We start from the raw sequence: 18,707 nt of genomic DNA, 5'->3' as shown, positions 1-18,707 counted from the left end.
TCTCAAACACAGTATCCCACAAGGGTTGTATGGTACTGAAACACCACAATGAAAATTATTGTCCTTTTTCCCTTTGTCTGTCTCCCCTCTTTTGTATGTTGGTGCACAAGCTAGGCTGACTGAAAACTCAACTGTCCTTGCTTCTGGAACACTGTGGCCCGCTGGAAGTAACTCCTGTCCTGAGCAATCCCCCCAGCACGCCTAGAAGTGCGCTACTGTGCCAGCCAGAACTCGGCCAGAACCGGGTTAAAAAATAAACAGCAGTTCAGCTCACCAATACAGAAATGGTCCAAGGACACATGGCAGACCCATGAGCATCAAATACAGATCCTTAAACCCCTCTGCTCAGCTGCTGTCCAACCCCAGGGCACAGAGGCGAGGTGTATGAAGCCTGCAGCCCCTGCTTCCAGGTGGAAGATGCCCAGGGATCTGTATTTTGCCTCTGGATGTACCTGAGAATAGCTTTGTTCTGACCTGTCCGGGGCCTGGCTCTTCCCATCCTCCTTAAGACTCTTTGAATTCAGAGCTGCTCACTCCCCAGACAATGACTTCACCCCTGGGCTAGTCCAGACGGCACAGAGGAGCCTGCACGCCCTCCTGGTCAACACGCTCCACTTTGCAAGGCACAATCAATTTATCTGTTGCACCAGAGGCAGAGCAGGGAAGTGAGTATGACCCTAGAGTAAGTGGTTAGAAACTCATCCATGTGAGAAGACATCTCCAACCAATTAGCAGCTCTAATTAATATTTAACTACTTTATATTACAGCTCTATTTACTCTATTGAGCCCTAAATGGTATTTGGAAAAAAGAAAGATCAGTAATAGTAAATAGTAAGAGGACTGCAGGCCCTGAATCCCAAATAGAGAGACCCTTTCCCAGAGCCAAAAAAAACCCAAAACAAAACCAAAAACCAACGAAAAAACCACCACCAAAATGCACAGAGCTTATCTACAGCATGCAGGTCAGAATGGACACCTACATCAGCACTTCAGCTGAATTCAGGAGCACACTTCAGAGCAAATCTCCCTCATCACTGAGCATGACCTGGGTTCCTCTGCATTGAAATTAATCCAGAAATAGGTTTCAGGAGTACACACCGTGTGGACACCAGGCCCTCAACACCAACTCTTTTTACTCCACAGGCTTGCTCCGATAGGGCTGCACTTACTTCTTAACAGTGATACAGAAAGCAGTAGTTTTGTCTGAACCAGTGCATATACGCAACCAGGCAAAGATACCGGCCATATCTAGGAAGCAGTAAACCCACCCTGGGTCTAAATTAATTATCCTTGCTTCTTCTTGCTGTAGCTCCAATGCCAGTTTACTGCCCCATGGCTGCTAGAATGAATCTTGTGGTAAATAGCTCACCAGTCTCTACACCTCAGTGCTTTATTGCACTGGATAGATAAGTGTTCTAAAACTCAGAGAAACAACATGTGCCTTTGTCTTTGGTCTTTAATGTCGTCCAACCAGACTGCTCACAGCCAACATGCCTTCTGTGGATCCTTCTCAACTAAATTCCCCTAGGCATTGCACAGAGAACTTTGGTATTGACATTGGATTTTGCATTTTCTAACGGCAGAAGATTTCAGAGCAATAATTTTCATCATAATGACATCCAAGTTCCTTCTGCAGATACAGTCTGTCTCTATTTATTAATTTTTCCTGTAAAACGTTTACCCAAGTGCTAGTATTCTTAAGTTAATATAACAAGACTGTCACGCTGTTGTTGCTATTAGTATTATTTACTTAGTGGCACATTAAAAGGAAAGAAACTAAACTGAGATTTTTTTCAGCCAGCTGTGATTAAAAGGCAGATCCATGTATGTATGCCCAGCAACTTATAAACTAAGGAGAAATATAGGTAACAGGAATATGACCCCTTCATGAAGATGAGCTCTTCATCTGACTTCATGCAAACTAGTAATACTTGTTACTTGCCAGTTAGTAAATGTTTTACATTCCAGTTTTCCAATTTTGTATGCACTGGCTCATGTATTTATTCACCTTTTCATTTATTTGCAATAACTAGGTTTCTGGAATAGCAGATGAAACAAATGTGGGAATCCTTTGTCTCTTCATGAGTGCTGAGAATAAAATCAAAGCCATTTTTGCTTATCCTCTGTAGGAAAATGGCAACGTAATGCAATGGCTATCTCGTCTGAAATAATAACTATGGTAACACTGTTTTTAAAACTAGAACAGCAAACTGTAGACAAGTAAATAAATTATAACATTGAAAATTTAGAAATTAAAAGACAATGAAAGTGGAAATGGGAATCTCAACTTCTTGGTAACTACCAGGATCAAAAAATTTGATACACAGAAATGGGAAAATAGAAAAAAAAACTCTCATACAAGCCAGTGCATTTCCCTTACTGTTTGGAATAGAATAATAAGTTAACCATTTCAGTAATTTAGATTATATAACCTCAAACATTTAGTTCTTCTTAAACTGATGTAAATTCAGGTTATTGCAATTGATGTCCAGAGCTGCACCAATGTAAAATTTGTGCAAGAGGAACACTGAGATGCAGAATGAAAAGGTTCCAATCTTTCATTTAAAAATGTACTCTTCCAGCCATATGTTTTCTTCAGAGGAACTCCTATTGCATAGTATTTACCTTCCCACATATATATTTTCTTACATTTTGTACATATGCACTCATACTTCTAAGACATGGAAAACAACCATTAATAAATAACACAGTTCTTTCCCTAAGTCCACTGAGAGTACAGTTCACACGTATTTTGCACTTCCTCCTACCAAAGACAGCAGAAATTTTCCTGCTGACTTCAAAGACAGCAGCATCAAGCTCACCAAATGCTATCTGCAGATATTAATGGTCTTCAAGAGCTGAAAAGAACAAACCCAGGAAAGGGATTTGGAATCTCATTTCACAAGTGCCAAGATGAATGTTAAAGACTAAAATTAGTTTTCAGACTGGTTCTTTAACATGTCTCTGTAGGCAATTTTGCATTATGATTTTGTCAAGCACATATTAATACAACCTCAGTCCTACCTTTTAAAGTTTCCATAATGAACTTTTTGAGATAGTAAATATATTTGGCATCATCTCTCTTGGTGCTACCAGAAACAAACCAGCTGTTCTCCACAATGAATATCTGGGGGTTATTATATTCACTGCTTATCCAGTAAAGGAGCTGCCTCAGGCTTATTGATTCCAACTGCTGGAATTTCATGTGGGAGTCCAAGAGCTGGAAACTCAGGGTAGCTCCAAAAGACAGAGCAAAAAAGTCTGCTGTTCCCTTGATGTACTTCTTCTCAGCTTCACTGAATTCAGGCAACAGAGATGAGAGGTTGCTCCTCATGCTCTCTGGATAGTCACCATCAATAAATACGGGCTTAGCAAACCAGCCGAGCACAAAATCAAGGGATTTTTGACATTCTTTTATGTTTTTTTCAGTCATATGTTGAGGTTTTATCCAGTGGGAGCTAAGGGCGATGGACACTTTTCCTCTTTGAGTTGGACGAAAATGGTCATTGTAGAGATGCCAGACTTTAGCATGGGCCTGTTGAAAAGACAGACTGTAATTAACACAGCTGAAATTCCATTTTAAGTAACACAGTCTCAAGTACTGACATCCAGTGTCTCATAGTAACCACATAAACACAGCATTTGAGGGTTCAGCCTTATTCATGCAACAGCAGTTTACAACTTTTAAATTAACTTTTCTTTAATACCAAATTAATACCATATATCAACTAGAAATTGCTCGCTGGCCAGGGAAAACAGCTATTCCAGGCACTGAACACACTTTTAGCTAGACACCTTTATTAACTTTTGTTATTAAGTTCAGATATACTTCCAGTATTTACAAAATGAAAATGCATTTAACTAAACATGTTTCAAAGTGTGTTTTCATTACAGGAATATCACTTCATCCATAGATTCACAGATATACATAATGAAGGAAGGTCTATTCTTAAGAACTGCCCAGATCTCTTAAACAATATAAGACAAAGAAACATCCTTGAACTTACTCCTCTTTGAACACATAATAAATCAAAAAAATACCAATCTAGATTTTTAAAAAGCATGGTGAAAAACAATTTGCTGCAGCTCCTGAAAAATTATTACAGTAATTCACTTTAATTTGTTTTATTAAAATTTGCTATTTACCTCTAGCATTAGATATTAACTACTTCTCTTGGTGTAATTCCATCTGTTACTGTGAGGAGATCCTTTCTACCAAATTTCTTTCCCATGATCTTAGAGTCAGTTGAAACAGTCTCTTGATGTTCCCTTTGAAAAATAACAGGCTAAGTTCCTGGAGCCGGGCATTATCTTCAAGCTCTCTAACCACTCTCACTGCTCTCCTCTGATTCTCTTCCAATTTGTCATCATCTGTCTTAAACTGCAGAAGCAGAATTGGGGATAATATGCCAGTAGTAGTCTCGCCAGCAGTAAAACCAGAGACAATTTAATACACTGTTTCTGCTTATGTGCCCGTAGCATTACACTGTGAGCATATGTTCATCTAAACTACTGTACGTCCAGAGACCTTCACCATCTAAAACATACTTTTTCTTTGCACCTAGCTTATCAAAGAATTTTGACTACTCTATGAATCAACATCCCATCTTTTTGTCATCTACACATTAGTAGAAATTGTAATGCTTTTTCCTAGGTCCTTGATAAAAAGGAAAAAAATATGAGCTCTATTCATTAGAATAAAGCCTACCTAATAACTATTCCCAGTTTACATTTGCATTTTGAGGCTTATCACTTAGCATTTGGTTGTATGTGCTGTGATGTCATGAACCTCCAATCTTGCCATACAAAGTCACAGGTGTGATGAATATATATGATAGATTATTAATCAAAATGTCACACACATTTCTAGCCCTCCCTGCAATATAAGCCATATAGAAAGCTTATATTCCAAAACATTAAAAAAAAAAAAGCAAAAATTCCACTCCATGCAGTTGGTATGTTGGCAAATTTTATCATTAATTTACTGATACTGCTGTTCACAGTTCCTTTCCATGCACTCTTACCATTTAAGTTTTGAACCACAACAATTTCCAGTTGCCAGCATTATTAGGAAAATTAAGCAATTAAGATTATTAAACATTTTTTTACATAGACACTGTTAATTACCCAGGAAAAATAATGACTTCTATCATTCTACTGTTCTTGCAGAATTTTAATTCTCACTGCTGGGAGAAAAACAATTGGAAGTGAAGGACAACTAAAGGTAAGATCAATAACCAAGGCTCAGTTCAGCTGCCCCTATATGGAAACCTGCTGCTTTTGAGTCATCGTGGAGTATAGAAAACATCTGTGCAGATCTGACACTGGCTTTAGAGGAGAATAGACCCGTGCCCTTTTAGAGTGGTCACCAAAACCCAAAGAGAGCAATCGTGGAAACTGTGAACCACAGTACACACCCAGGTGCACGTACCTGGATCAAGCTCTCAGCTGCAAACTTCAACATACGTGCTCACATTTATACTACACCAATAGCTCAAATGAACATGATGTAGTCCTACCATCTGTCTATATCAGTAAAACAGATTTTGATGCTAGTGAGAAACTAAATATAGTAACAACTTCAAAGTCTTATGTCAAAAATGAGAGCTGACCTAAGCACAGACTTAATTTTACTTCACACTGAAGCTCCATTATGCCAATGAAATAACAAAAGACATTACACATCATGACCAAAATGCTACATGCCCAACACTTCAAATAAGATTTCTAAAAACATTGGGAACAAATGTGCCACCACTTGCAACTCAAATTTGCACACCCAAATTTTCCCCTCATAAATGTGCAATATATTCTTCCTCTGTCAGATCTGACATCTCCAGATTTCCTGTCTCAAACGTTAAGATATCGCCATGCACACCCTCAAACATGCAATTTCATCTCTGTCATCTGCACTTGCAAGCATGCTGCCCACCGACAGAGCTCCCCCAGGACTGTGGAGGACTTGCCCCATTAACTCTCAGTCCTCCCTGTTCTTACCAGTGGGGAGAATATTCCAGGGGTTTGGTAGCTTTGCTTCTACCATGAAGCAAGGAGGAAGGGAATCCCACAGGTTACCCTTCTACACAGATAAGGGGGTGCTGTTTACTCCCTCATTGCAATGAAAAAAATAGGAAACGTAGCAATGTGGGATTATCTCACTCAACTTTCTAAGCAAACCATCTAGTCTGCCTCTATAGAATATGAGAAGACTTGCCTCAGATATGCAGGGTAAGTCACTCTTTGGGAGCCCATCTCTCTCCACTGATGACATAAACCCCTTTGTTAACTCAGTTTAGACAAGACACATTCTATAGACAGATGAAAGCAGGCAAGAAGCATCTCACTTAAATGTCTGCCCTCTGGAGTAAGCATAGGGTAGAATTATATTATTTCCATAAAAAACTAGCTAAACATAGAAAATAGCGCATCAAAGTCCCCAGGCTCTGTGGACATAGATTAATGAAATAGTTCAAAACCACACAGAAACAAAGCTGGAAGAAGCCAGTGACAGAGCAAAGAATCTCTATGGAAATCTAGGACAGAATTAATTTGCCTGTAATTAGGTGTCTAATGCAGTTTTAGAGACTTCAGAGCATTCCAGCCACTTTCAGAAAGCTGTGAGTCTCCCATAAAACCTAAGTCACATCCCTTAGCACCACAGAGACACCTGGGATACCACAGAATGTGTCATTTGGTAATTTGCACCTATACCTATCTTCAGGCAAATTAACCCCACCTCCAGGCTGGGACTCATTTTGAGCTTGAAGGCACCTTACATTTTGCTGGCCACAGGTGAGCCAGATGCCCAAGCTCCTACTGCAGGCAATGGAGATCTCAGGCTCCCCTCAGCTGCCTCAACACAGGCATCTAGCTGCCACTCCAGAAGGATATAGGCCCAGGTCACACCTCCCATTTCCATGCAGAAGTCCTAACAGCCGGAAGTCTCACATGGCACAACTCATACCGAGCTAATGGGATCCCACTCCAAGGCAATCTACTTGGTGGAATCTGGCGTGCGATTCCCCAGCGCAGTACAGCAGCCATATCGTCACACTCAGCGGGACCACTCCCGCTGTCCCGATAACTGTATGGACTAGCAGTAGGATTTAATGTAGATGCCTAGACCTTTTTGAGGTGCCTTACCTGAATGAGGCTGGCAAACACGATCTAGGACCCAACAGGAGACCTTCGTTTTTCTGGAGCAGCAACTGGAGGCCAGGCAGAATACTGGGGTACCTCAAATGACACTATACCTCTTCCGGGACAACTGAAACCTTCTAGGTATCTATTACCTATAACTGGAGTTTAGTCTCCCAGATCATGTGCAGAGGAAACAAGTAGGAACCAACCTTTACATCATCAGTGCCTTTATATTTATCTGAAATATTACTTACTGATCTCAGTGACTTACCTGTGGTACCTATTTTTAGTTCACAGCTGACTAGGATTAAGATCATGGCAATCTACACTTCAGTACTTTTACTGACAGACAGCATGGTGACTTCACCTCTGTGGTTTTACAAGGTGCTGAGGGGTCTTACTTTGCTCCTTGTTAGCTCAGACAGGTGTGCAGTGCTGATAGATCACCTGGCTTGACTGCAAAACTTTACTAAAAAAGGCTGGTTACAAACTGGCTCTCGGAAGGGTTGTGTAGTCACCTCTGTGTTGTGAACAGAACTGCTAAAACCTGTGTGCTGGTCTCCAGGCTGCTGAATTTGGGTAGTCTTGTCATTATTACACATCTTCAGAGAGTAGGACATGCCACTAGATACCAAACATTTGACTAACATCTTTTTGGGGGATAATACCCTATATTCTTGAAGCTGCTGAGACTTGAGCTAAGCTGGTATTGGGAAAGCTGTGGGTTAGGATTGGTGCTCTCTGTGCCTACTAGCGTCTATTCTTCAGGAGCAGACTGTCAGGAAAGCTTTTAAACAGCATTTACCTTACCCTTAAAATGCCTTCATCACTAAGAAAATCATGAAGTTTTATTATCACCATGAAAATGAATAAAAGTCTCAAGATGTAGCTTGTCCTTAGCTACGTCCATTTGTATGTTTGTACTTCACTCACCTGTCAGGCTCTGACACAGTCTCATTTTCAAGCTGATACATTCTTCTTCCTCCGACTTTCCCACTCAATATATATCGATTTGGACCACACTCTACCTATACTCAGCTCATGAAAGTCTGATACTGGTCATGTTTGATCAGCCTTAAAGAGATCTCTGTGTGAGTCAAAGTCAGTAATGCCAGAATTGAGCCTTGATGAAGAGTCAAACACATTTCCAAGGCAGAAAATCCCCCTCCAATGCCGTAGCGTGGGCTAGTCCTACAAAGTCCAAATTCCTGCGCTGATAGCTGAAATAAGTCAACACAGGCAAACAGGCTTCACAATCTGACAGTCATGTCCTGCTCTATTGCAGGACAGATCTACATAGTCCAAGAATCATTAGGTGAAATCAGTTTAGTAATACACAGACATTTGTTTGCTGGAATACTCCTCTAAATTTCTGTCCAAGATCATTAAGATCTTCCTCAGTTTGGCACTGATAGCTATCATTCTGCAAGTTCTCAGTACTTACATCTATCATGATGCAAAACCTTCACAAGAGCAAATCAAGAACTATAATTGGGAACATCATGATTCTATAATTTGTGTTCATTTCTCTAGAACAAGTTGTCCCAATTTTAAGTTGTGTCTCTTCTGAACCAATAATAATACCATTCGCTTCACAAATAAACCATACAAGTACCCTGCTCTCAATGCTGAGATGAACTATCCTGTATTAACTATTTGCATGTTAATGAAACTGTATAGGAAAGTGTTACTGAAAACTCATTTAGCAATAAAAAGAGAAGAGTTAATTGGAAAAGATGTGCAAAGGCTTTTTCATTACTAGAAACAAGGCTGATGTACCTCCAACAAAAACGTTGTTATTCAGCCCTACATCAAAAACCCTTCTGAAATGGATGTAATTACTGGAATGACATGGGAAAGTCTAGTATATGATTAGTCAGAATGTGCCTTGATTAAGACGGGGAAAATATAATGTGTTTTTCCCCCCATATCATCAATAGCAAGTATTTTAACCTAAACCCACAACAAAGGATGTCACATTTCATGTAGTGTTTCACCCTTAGATCCAAAGTCAAGTAGGTTTTACCCACACTTACCCTTAAAATAAAGACACCTTTGTCCTTGGGCAAATGTTCTCTTTCACAAACAAATTATATTCTTAATACTGACCAACAGAAATGGGCATTTAGAAATTGCTTAAGGTTCTTCCCATCTTTCAAAACTGGGAAGATAATATCTTCATGTATGAAGCACAGGACTTTGCTATGGAACAGTATGTTAGTCATGTAGCAACTTAATTTTTTGCTCTGTAATTCTTTCCCAAATATGTAATTTTATAGTTTTCTTTTTTAGAGTCTGTTAGTCAACATTACCACAGATTATTGATTCAATATATGTGGCATTTCTGACCAATCTCAATAATCTGGGACCAGAATTAGGCTTGCAAATGGTGCATGGAACACCAAGTGAACATTTTTCAGTCTGTAACAACTTAATGTAAAATTTGCTACAATTATAGCTTTAAGTATTGATCACACACCTGAAATACATTGTTTTGTTCCAGTTCCTTTCTCAGTGCAATTTAGTCACTGTTTTTCACAATGTGCTGGACACTGTAACATGCTGGTGCCTCATGAACATGAATTAATTTATGCCAGCCATACATAAGGTAGGAAGTAATATCATTCCTATTTTAAAAATTGGGAGCAGATATATTAGAACATGCATAGAAGAAGAAAAATTAAACCAGGTACCTTAAATTGTAGAGCAGTGTATTAACTCTGGAACAATGCCTCTGTCTGGTATGATACTCACCTCTACAGAAGAAGCACCAAAGATGGCACTAAACACTTGTCTGAGAGCACAGCAGCTAGGTAAAACACCCTTTCTCACCATCACAGGCAAAACAGAGAAGCTTTGCAAGCACAAGAATAGAAAGGAGAAGGTAACCTGAAAGCATGAAGCTAAGCCGCAGGCATCAAGATGCACCGCAGGTACTCCAAAAATACTAGCAGAAGGAAAAAAAACCCAAAATCAAAACAACAACAACAAAAAAAACCCAAAAGGAAGCAAGTAAGAGTTATTTTTACACTTTTATTTTTAATTTTGTAGCAGATGAAAGCCTGAGAAGACTTCTAATTTCACTTAACGTATGCATAAGCACAAGTGAACATTATCACAGATAGATACGCAGCAAAGAGACACAAAGTGACCGCAGTGTGACAGAAGGAAACGAAAATTCCCCTGATCTCATTGTGTCAGGTGACTGCTGTAGGAAACCTCTCCTTTGAAGTACAGAAAGCCTAGATGTTATGGCAGACGCCCTGATTTAAGCCTCTCTGAGACTCACCCTGCCTTCAAAGGTCACTGGACTGTGCAACGCACCCTGCACACCCCACTGTCACCATCAGAGGCTGTGCAAACCCAGGCGTACACCTTGGGGGGGCAGGGGGGGCTCATCTTACCGAAGTTTTGTCATCACCTGCATCTGAGCAATTCACATGCACAGCAGAGGGGGAAAGCTTCTAGGCCATGATTCACCCAAGTCATTTTTAATGCCCAGGCAAGAGTGAGATGGAAAGTCCCTGTCCCCCTCTGCTCACCGCACAGGCAGGTTGGCACAACCACTGGAGTCAACATCCCGTCCAAATAAACCAAAGCACCAAGAAGACGAGTGGGCTGGGAAAGCAGTTTGGAGTCTCCCAAGACATAACAGTCTCTGAAAATATAAAGGTCATCTGGAAAAGAATTAAGCGGCATTTGACTTTGAGAAGCAATGGGAGATGAGATAAAAATAGCTTTATTTCTGACAAGTGCTTCTGAGACACTTGATGTGTTTAATCATTTTCCGCTACCTCTGACAGAAAAGATTAATTATGGAACTGCACAAAAATAGTTCAAGGAATGTTGTGACCCATGTGAATATTAAAGATATGAGAGATTCTTAAACAGAGTACAAAAAGAAGATAAAAGTACGGAGCGGTTTGAGTGATTTAAATCTGAGAAACAATCTTGCAGTACTGAAGGGAGCTAAAATCTGATAAAAGACTTGACTGATTGGAATCTGGGACACAATACTCAGGCAGTATTTAGGGGAAAACCAAGATATAAACACTGCCATCAAAATTGTTTTGGGTATGGTGGAGGTACATAAACATAAAAAATCTCCAGGACTGAGACTGACCTGCAAAGCCCTCTACCAGAGCATGAATCTCCTGGATGACAGGCCCGGCTCCAATCATGCTGACATATTCAAGTACACGAAATACTGACAAAAAAGATACAAGGAAAAAAGGTGTGGAGAACTCAGTCGTAATCCACAAAAGCGAGCACACAGAACTGCACAAGCTGCAGTAAACAGCACAAACCAAGACCACACCACCACTTTGCAAGAGTTGGTAATCATCTGACAAATGCACTGAACAAGGAGGATGAAAAAAGCTCCATGACTTTGGAGAAACTCTTAATGGGAATGATGGTAGCAGTTGTGAGCTGAGGAAGAAGTTGAGGAGTGCCTGCAGGAAGTTCTCAAACTACAGAGCAGAGCTTCACAAGCCAAAAGCCCCACAACTCATGGCTGTCCCCTGTGCTAAGGCAGAAGCTGAAACAGGAGACAGGTAAGCCTGTTGCTCTCAAAAGTCATAGTGAAGAGGACAACCACAACAGCATATATAGTCCAGTTTTAAAAAAGAAACTATTTTTGGTTAAATACAGAATCAAAATAACTAAATAAATTATAAAAGGCAAACATTTCTAGTAACTTCAAGGGTAAAAATGCTGGAAGAGGTGACTAATGTTAAGCATTTTTCTGTGTTTGATGCATCACCTGCTTTTCTGGTAGATGCGCCCAGGGAAGCCAAATACTCATCTATGCATATTCACCCCCTCAATGCACTATTTGGAAATGCTTGCTCTACACACTGTGCATCTATGTTTGCTAACCCAGGTGTTTCACAGGAAGAATGTATTTCTGTTGGTTTAGTGGAACCATATGAAAAGAATTGCTTTCGAAAATCTCAGAGCAGTTGGCAGAAGCTAAACAAATAAAAAAGGCCAATAAAATAAAATGGCATGTTAGAAAGAGAAATTTTCTTAGCCAGAGATAGACATAATCACAAATAAGACTAAAGCCCACAATCAATATGGGCATTCCACGGACAAGGAAGTGACAAGAAGATTTCAGCTTGCTGGGCCTAATCTACCTAGTTAAACCAACAACCCAGCTTGGAAAGATGTTAAAGACAACCTATAATTTGGGGTGAAAATCATACAATGTAGAACCCAGGTTATTCATTACAACTATCCCTGCATTTAAAACACTCAGAGCAGAAGCCCTATGCCCTGGTGTTAACAATTAACCCTGAATCTTCTCCTGGTATCAGCAGATTAAAAATAAATTGACCCAACTGAAGCATGTATCTGCTCCTGGAGATGTACTGGAACATTCTGAGTTCAACTTGATGCTGAGAGTCTCCCAAAAGAAAGACAGGAAGAAACCCCTGACATATCATTATTACAAGAACATCAACTGACACTGGATTTGGCAAATCCATGATTGTAGAGTGGGAAAGGCTGACAGACTGGCAGTCAGAAATTATTCCTGAGGTACCTGAATGCGCTGCCCTAAAAGCTCCAGAAGTTCACCTAGAGATGAATGGGTAGAGGCTTTTCATGAACTACAGTCCCAAAAGAAATTAGATTGCAGGAGTATTCATGCCAAAGTATTTATGAGTCCTGACCATCAGCCACAGAAGCAGTAAAAATATCCCCAAACCACAGAGAAAAGCTTATTGGAGCAACAAATAACTGCATGAAGATCAAGCATTTCTGATGTTCCAATCTGGCCCATCATAAAAGCAGACAGCAGGATTTACTGGGTAATGGTTGACTTTTGAGAAATTAATTCTGTTATACCATAAACCACACCTGTCACAGCAAAAATGCCAGACTCTGGCATAACAGATTTAGCATATGCTGTTTTTGTGATCTTGTTGTCAGAGCAAGGCTGGGAAGAATTTCCCCCTACATTTACAGGGCAGCAATAGCGCTTTACATCACCCACTACCAAAGGACTTCACTGTACTTCAGTTTTATGCAATATTCATACCATCCAAACACGGGAAAAATTATCAGAGGCTGATCAAATCCATGTAATTTCATGAACAGGTGATGTATTAACCCAGCCAGACTCAAACAGAGCTGAAAGAGTTAATTAAAAAAGCATAAGCCGTAACTTCAGGAGCACAATTCTAAGTGAACTGATGAACAGGTCAAGTGGTACAGGAAAAAAAAAATATTTAGGAGTAGAGAAATCACCTTATCAACAGAGAGCAAAATTAATAGGAAGCTCCTTGCTCTACAAGTTTACATGAGCTCAGATCTTTTCCGAGTTTGTTTATTTTTCCCCAGGATTTTATATTGATGTTTGCAGATATGACTAAGCCTTTAACCAAGTTGCTAAAGAAGGTGCAGCAAGCAATGAGAGTGGACATCAGGACAAAACCTGACCTCTCCAACGTTCAAAAAAGGCAAACACTGGTAGCCACACTGGGGCTGCTGTTCCAGCACGGCCACTTCATTTGCACTTTGTTACACACACCCCCCCCCCACACACACACACCCATCGAAACAGTAGAGGCCATGTTATCACAAAAGCAAGGAAAGCCAGTCAGTTCACTGTACAAAAAGGGGCACGTGGCACTCCTGGGAGCATTGACACAGCGACTCAGAAATTAAGAGTACGTGAAAGGCATAATTACCAAACTCAGCACATTTAACAGTATCAGTAAAGTATCAGCAAAGAATGAAACACGACAACAGGTGATCCCCAGTGCATACCATGGGGATGTCACCCACTTGGTTTGCAAAAGTCACTTTGAAGAGGCTAGAACAACAGAAAGGCCCCCTCTGGGAGAAGTCATTAAGCAGTAGGTACAGAATTATTTAATATGCACTACAGTAAGCATTTCTACTACATAAACTAGATCCTCTCCCTTTTCCGCACCAAAAGATACCACCTCCAAGTTTGCAAATATAAACTGACAGTCCTTTATCAATCTCACAACAGAACAGTAACTGCTGCAGTGCCCCAGTACATCACTACAAGATACTGACAATCAGAGGTATGAGAGCAGCACGGTAGTGGTGGTTTGACTGGGTGCTACCCACCAAATAGCTTCAGAAAGTATTTCTGGAGGAATGAGCTGGTGGATAGCTTTTCCCATCGTGAGGTCCTCTGTGAGAAACAACAGCCACTCAACAGCAAAGGAACTGGAAGAAGTCTCCACCAGGGGAGGGTACCAGTGAGTAGCAATGGAGGCTTTTGGTCCCAAATAGCTGGCATAGGAATTACGAATTTAGTCAGTGTATACACAACCAATATATTACAAACTGTCACAGATTATATGCCACAGCAGACCCAATTGAATGAGGATCAAACAAAAATAATGACAGCCATGAGGTTAGCAACATGGTTTAATGACTGCAAAAACTTCAGGCTGTCAGACAATGGCAAGTAACATAACTCTGGCGTTTGTATACAGGGCAAAGCTGAGCATCATTAAGCAAGTTAAAACAAATTTACTGTCTCAGAGCTCTTATAACATAGGTAAATGCAACCCAGAATGAAGGCAACTTACTTGAGGTGATCTGTACAAAGATTCTTTTTTAAATGAAACATCTGGATTGTTCATGCCCAAATCTAGCTCAGTTACTCACATGATAACCTCAGTTTACTCTCCTATAAGCTTGGCTATTAAATTTAATCATTCTGAGATTAGAGCTGTGCATCAATGACAACGGGCTACAGAATAAGAGAGAAAAGTTCCAGCCAGCCCTCTAGATGGATTCAAAAAGCAGCTTATCAGGATAAGCAATATAAATGTGAAGGTACCAGTTTTCAATCTTCAGACAACTGTTTAGATTACAATTTGACAGATGTGAATATGGAATTCTTCCTTCCTTTTCTAATCAGTCTGCAACTGTTCATGTCAGATCCAGCTGTGTTTGCATGCATACCCAATATAAAGCAATCACGACAAACTATCCCATTGTGTACAACCTGCCTGGAATATTCTGGTTTGCGGCATGTAACAGAACTGACTAAAGGGTGTGATTTCAATTATACACCTTTACAAGTAATGCTGAAGTTGCAAAGATCACTGAAACTGTATACTAAATTAACAAGAATCCAGAAACTTTTAGAGCAGCTTTTGCATGAATGTTGCACATAATAAAGCATTCAACTGTAACATCTGAAGTCTAGTTGGTTGCAAAACAAGCCACACAAGCAATGATTACAGTGCACTGCAATAGCAAACAAATTACAAACAACTGCAATAGAGAAGGCGGGGTGTCATTCTTGATGGGAATCCCTCTTGTGTGGTTCCCTTCAGCTGCAGGAATTTTGAACTAGGTTCCTCACGCTGAAGCTGTAATCATACTTACACTTTTATACTTCATAATTTGCACAAAATAGAAGAGTCCGAAGTGCTGAGCAAGTTAAGGAATAGCTATACCCTAGAAGAAAAAACTGTGGACTACCTGCAGACCTATATATGTTATCATGAGGCCACACCAGGCAAGAAAAGAGGTACAGCTCCAAGAAGAACCACTGCTTGGTCCTGATCCATAGAAACCACAGGAAGATTCACAATGTCACTGCTAGATTCAGGAGTGATAGCTCACAGTTTGCAGACTACTGAAACAGGTAATTATAGCCCAGTAAATACAGTATTGCTATTGCTAGTACCGAGGTACAGGATACCTATGAATTTTATCTTGACTCAGCAGTCATGAGTTATTGGATCTGCTTTGGGCGATCTAAAGTCTGGTTTAGCTGCAAAACTGTTCAGTGATCAGGGGAGGAAGGAACTATTGCCTGACTTGTTGGGGTTTTCCCCCCTTTTTGCTTAAAGCCGGCTCTGTGGTGGTATGGTTCTATCCAAATAGTATTACAGGACTACTTCTAGGCAACCGAACCCCAATGCTAATGCCAGCTTCTGTCTGAGACAGACCCTGCCTAACCTAGACCTGCTACTACAGAGGAGTATGGGTCATCTCTGAATCCTGTGTCAGGCCTGTGAGCCAGTGTAAATGTCATGGGCATTCCACAACATGAATGGCAGCAAATATCTATGCTCAAGCAACTGAATCCCACCCCTAGGGAGCAGAAAGCAGTTCCAGATCCTGACACATAGCATTAGATGTCGGCAGCATTAATGCCCACACGTGACCTAAGATTCAGTTGCTTAAACGGAGGCATCCAGTACCATTTGGGATGTTCTGAATTATCAAGACATCTGCAATGGGCAGATAAAACACAAGACCTGTGGGAAACCTGCGTCTTCTGGGCTGGCAGCTGGAGGCAAAGCAGGATACTCTAGGCTTCTCAAATGGTACACGTTTGTCTATGTGTGCAACGCTTTTAGCCCTAACGGCCTCTAAAAGAAGTAGCCTTGCAATTGCATGAAGTTACAACTGTGAGAAGAATATATATTGTGAAAGACTGCATCAAAATCCTGCAAAGATTCAGGGAAACTAAGAGCACCTAAGCTAGACTTTTTCACTCCAGAAGTCTTACAGCAGCAACAAGCCCCGAGGGGCTGACGCAGGGCATCACAGGGCCATGTAGGTGGACAAGGCAAGTAGAACTGAATGACTCATAACCCGGCAGTCTTGATGCCTCAGCTATCTGCCCATATTTGCAACAGCACAGCGAACCATAGGGCTCACTGACAAGTTTTAATTAATACAATGGTTATTACTAGCCATAATTCTTCCTCATTGTTATTGCTTCCATGACATTAGGCTATGAAAGGAAGATCTCAGAAACTACAGAAGAAATTAAAACCGGTTACTTAGCAAAGGCACATCTCATCAGTTACTGTTGGAGGCAGACTTTGGTTTACCTTTATTTTGAGGAATCACCACACCCCTCAGCAGCCACCAAGAAGAGGAAAGTGCAGCTGTTCAAATCAGAACCCAGAAGAGGAGAGAGAAATTCCAGGGCAAGGAAAGATGGGGGAAACAAGAGTCACTGGAGGAAGAGAAACTCTTGGGGTACCACATCTTTAAAGACTCAAATCACAGAGCGATGACTTCAGTCAAGAGATGGAGGGACAAAATGGGGCACTCAATTTCGTGCTAGAAAAAAATTATGAATATTTGCATTTCTTCAGGGGCAAGGATGATTTATGCGTATTTATGCACTTTTCTACAAGCTTTTGGCTATACTGCAGTCACAGATTATACTGGATTCAATTTATATCTTCTTTGATTTGGGAAATACATTTAGAACCTCATCCAAGGCGTGCTGAAAACATGAAAATACACTTTTGAGGTATAACTAAGTCCCTTTATGTCTGTTTCTAAATGCATGTTTAATGGTAGATATAAAACTGCTCTACTACAGAAATGAATGTTAACTCAAAAGCATACAAATAAGTTTTATAAGTTTTCCTGCTTTATTCTTGTAGTCTGCACATAATTAAAAGCACCATTTGAGCTAAAAGTTGGAATTTCATAGAACAGAAAACGGCAACAAACAAAAAGCATTTAAAAAAAAGTATCTAACCCCTACGTTATAAACACAATCTTCATATTGTTGATTACCTCTAGAAATTAAGCTGGGTTTCACTTGTTTGTGTACAAGGAATCCAACTAGTTTGGCTGACATAATATTGAAAAAATGTTTTAACATAGTTGCTAAGAAGCTAAATGTTAATAAAGTTGATATAAAAATACCAGCTACAGTTGTTTTCTTTTGGAAAGTATAATCTGAATTTTTATACAATGCGCTACAGAATAGGGGGGTTTACCACATAAATGAACTGCAACCTCAGCCTTACCAATCAAGAAAAGAAATCACAGTAAAAGACCTAAAGCAGCTTTTATCCAGTCCTTAGAGAAAGAAAATTTTAAAAAAATAGAACACAGCAAAAAGAAAATGAAAAGTGTTGTCAGGGTAATTATCTAGTTAAGCCACACAGAAAAGGGCATGTGTTGGCTCATACATAGAGTTGCACATGCTAATTAACTACTTTTCTTTCATCAATACTTGTTTCAGCTTCTGTGCTCTCACCACCATAGTACTAGACACTTTCTGACCAGAATTAACATCATATTAACACACTGAGGTATTCATAAATATTGTGTCAATTGGACAAATTTTAAACATACTTAGCACAGTTAGGTTTAGACTTTACTCTGGCAGTGTAATGAGCACTTCTGGAGGCCTAGCATGTGATTTTTTTCAGACAACTTGGCATGTTTCAGATGTCCTTAACCAGCTCTTTGCCAGTTCTCTGTTCATATTCTTTTTTGGAGGCAAAATAGTTGTCACTTGAAGAAGAGACAGCAGCTTTGATATTGGGCTTTCTTTATCTAAGAAACCTACAAAAGATAATTTTTACTTTGACTAACACTGCTGCAGAATGACGTCGTTAAAAAAATACTTCATGAGTTGAAGGAACTGACACAAGGGGAAACTGATAGAATTTCTCTTTTGTCTACTATTTCAAAGTGCAATGCCAAACTTCAAATTGCTCTGGAACAAAATATAAAGCCAGTGATGTAATTTGTATACATGAATGACAGTCATCACTGGACTATGAATATAAAAAATAAA

At 40.0% G+C, this 18,707-nt stretch overlaps 1 protein-coding gene across 3 annotated transcripts in view; it reads right to left on the bottom strand.

Moving 5' to 3' along the window:
* Positions 1-18,707, bottom strand: part of KL (klotho) — a 67,042-nt gene that overhangs the window by 20,764 nt on the left and 27,571 nt on the right. For all 3 annotated transcript variants that reach the window (XR_013926384.1, XM_080377513.1, XM_080377512.1), the window contains exon 2: positions 3,026-3,536. Coding sequence is in view for 2 of the 3 variants with exons in the window: in XM_080377513.1 (XP_080233639.1) it covers positions 3,026-3,536 (511 nt within the window). In the remaining variant the exon portion in view is untranslated. The remainder of the gene's footprint in view (positions 1-3,025; positions 3,537-18,707) is intronic.

Source organism: Falco punctatus, assembly GCF_963210335.1.
Source record: "Falco punctatus genome assembly, chromosome: 2".
In the NCBI taxonomy this organism is placed as follows: domain Eukaryota; kingdom Metazoa; phylum Chordata; class Aves; order Falconiformes; family Falconidae; genus Falco; species Falco punctatus.
The sequence above is the reverse complement of the archived record's forward strand: the minus strand, read 5'-3'. Positions and strand labels throughout refer to the sequence as shown.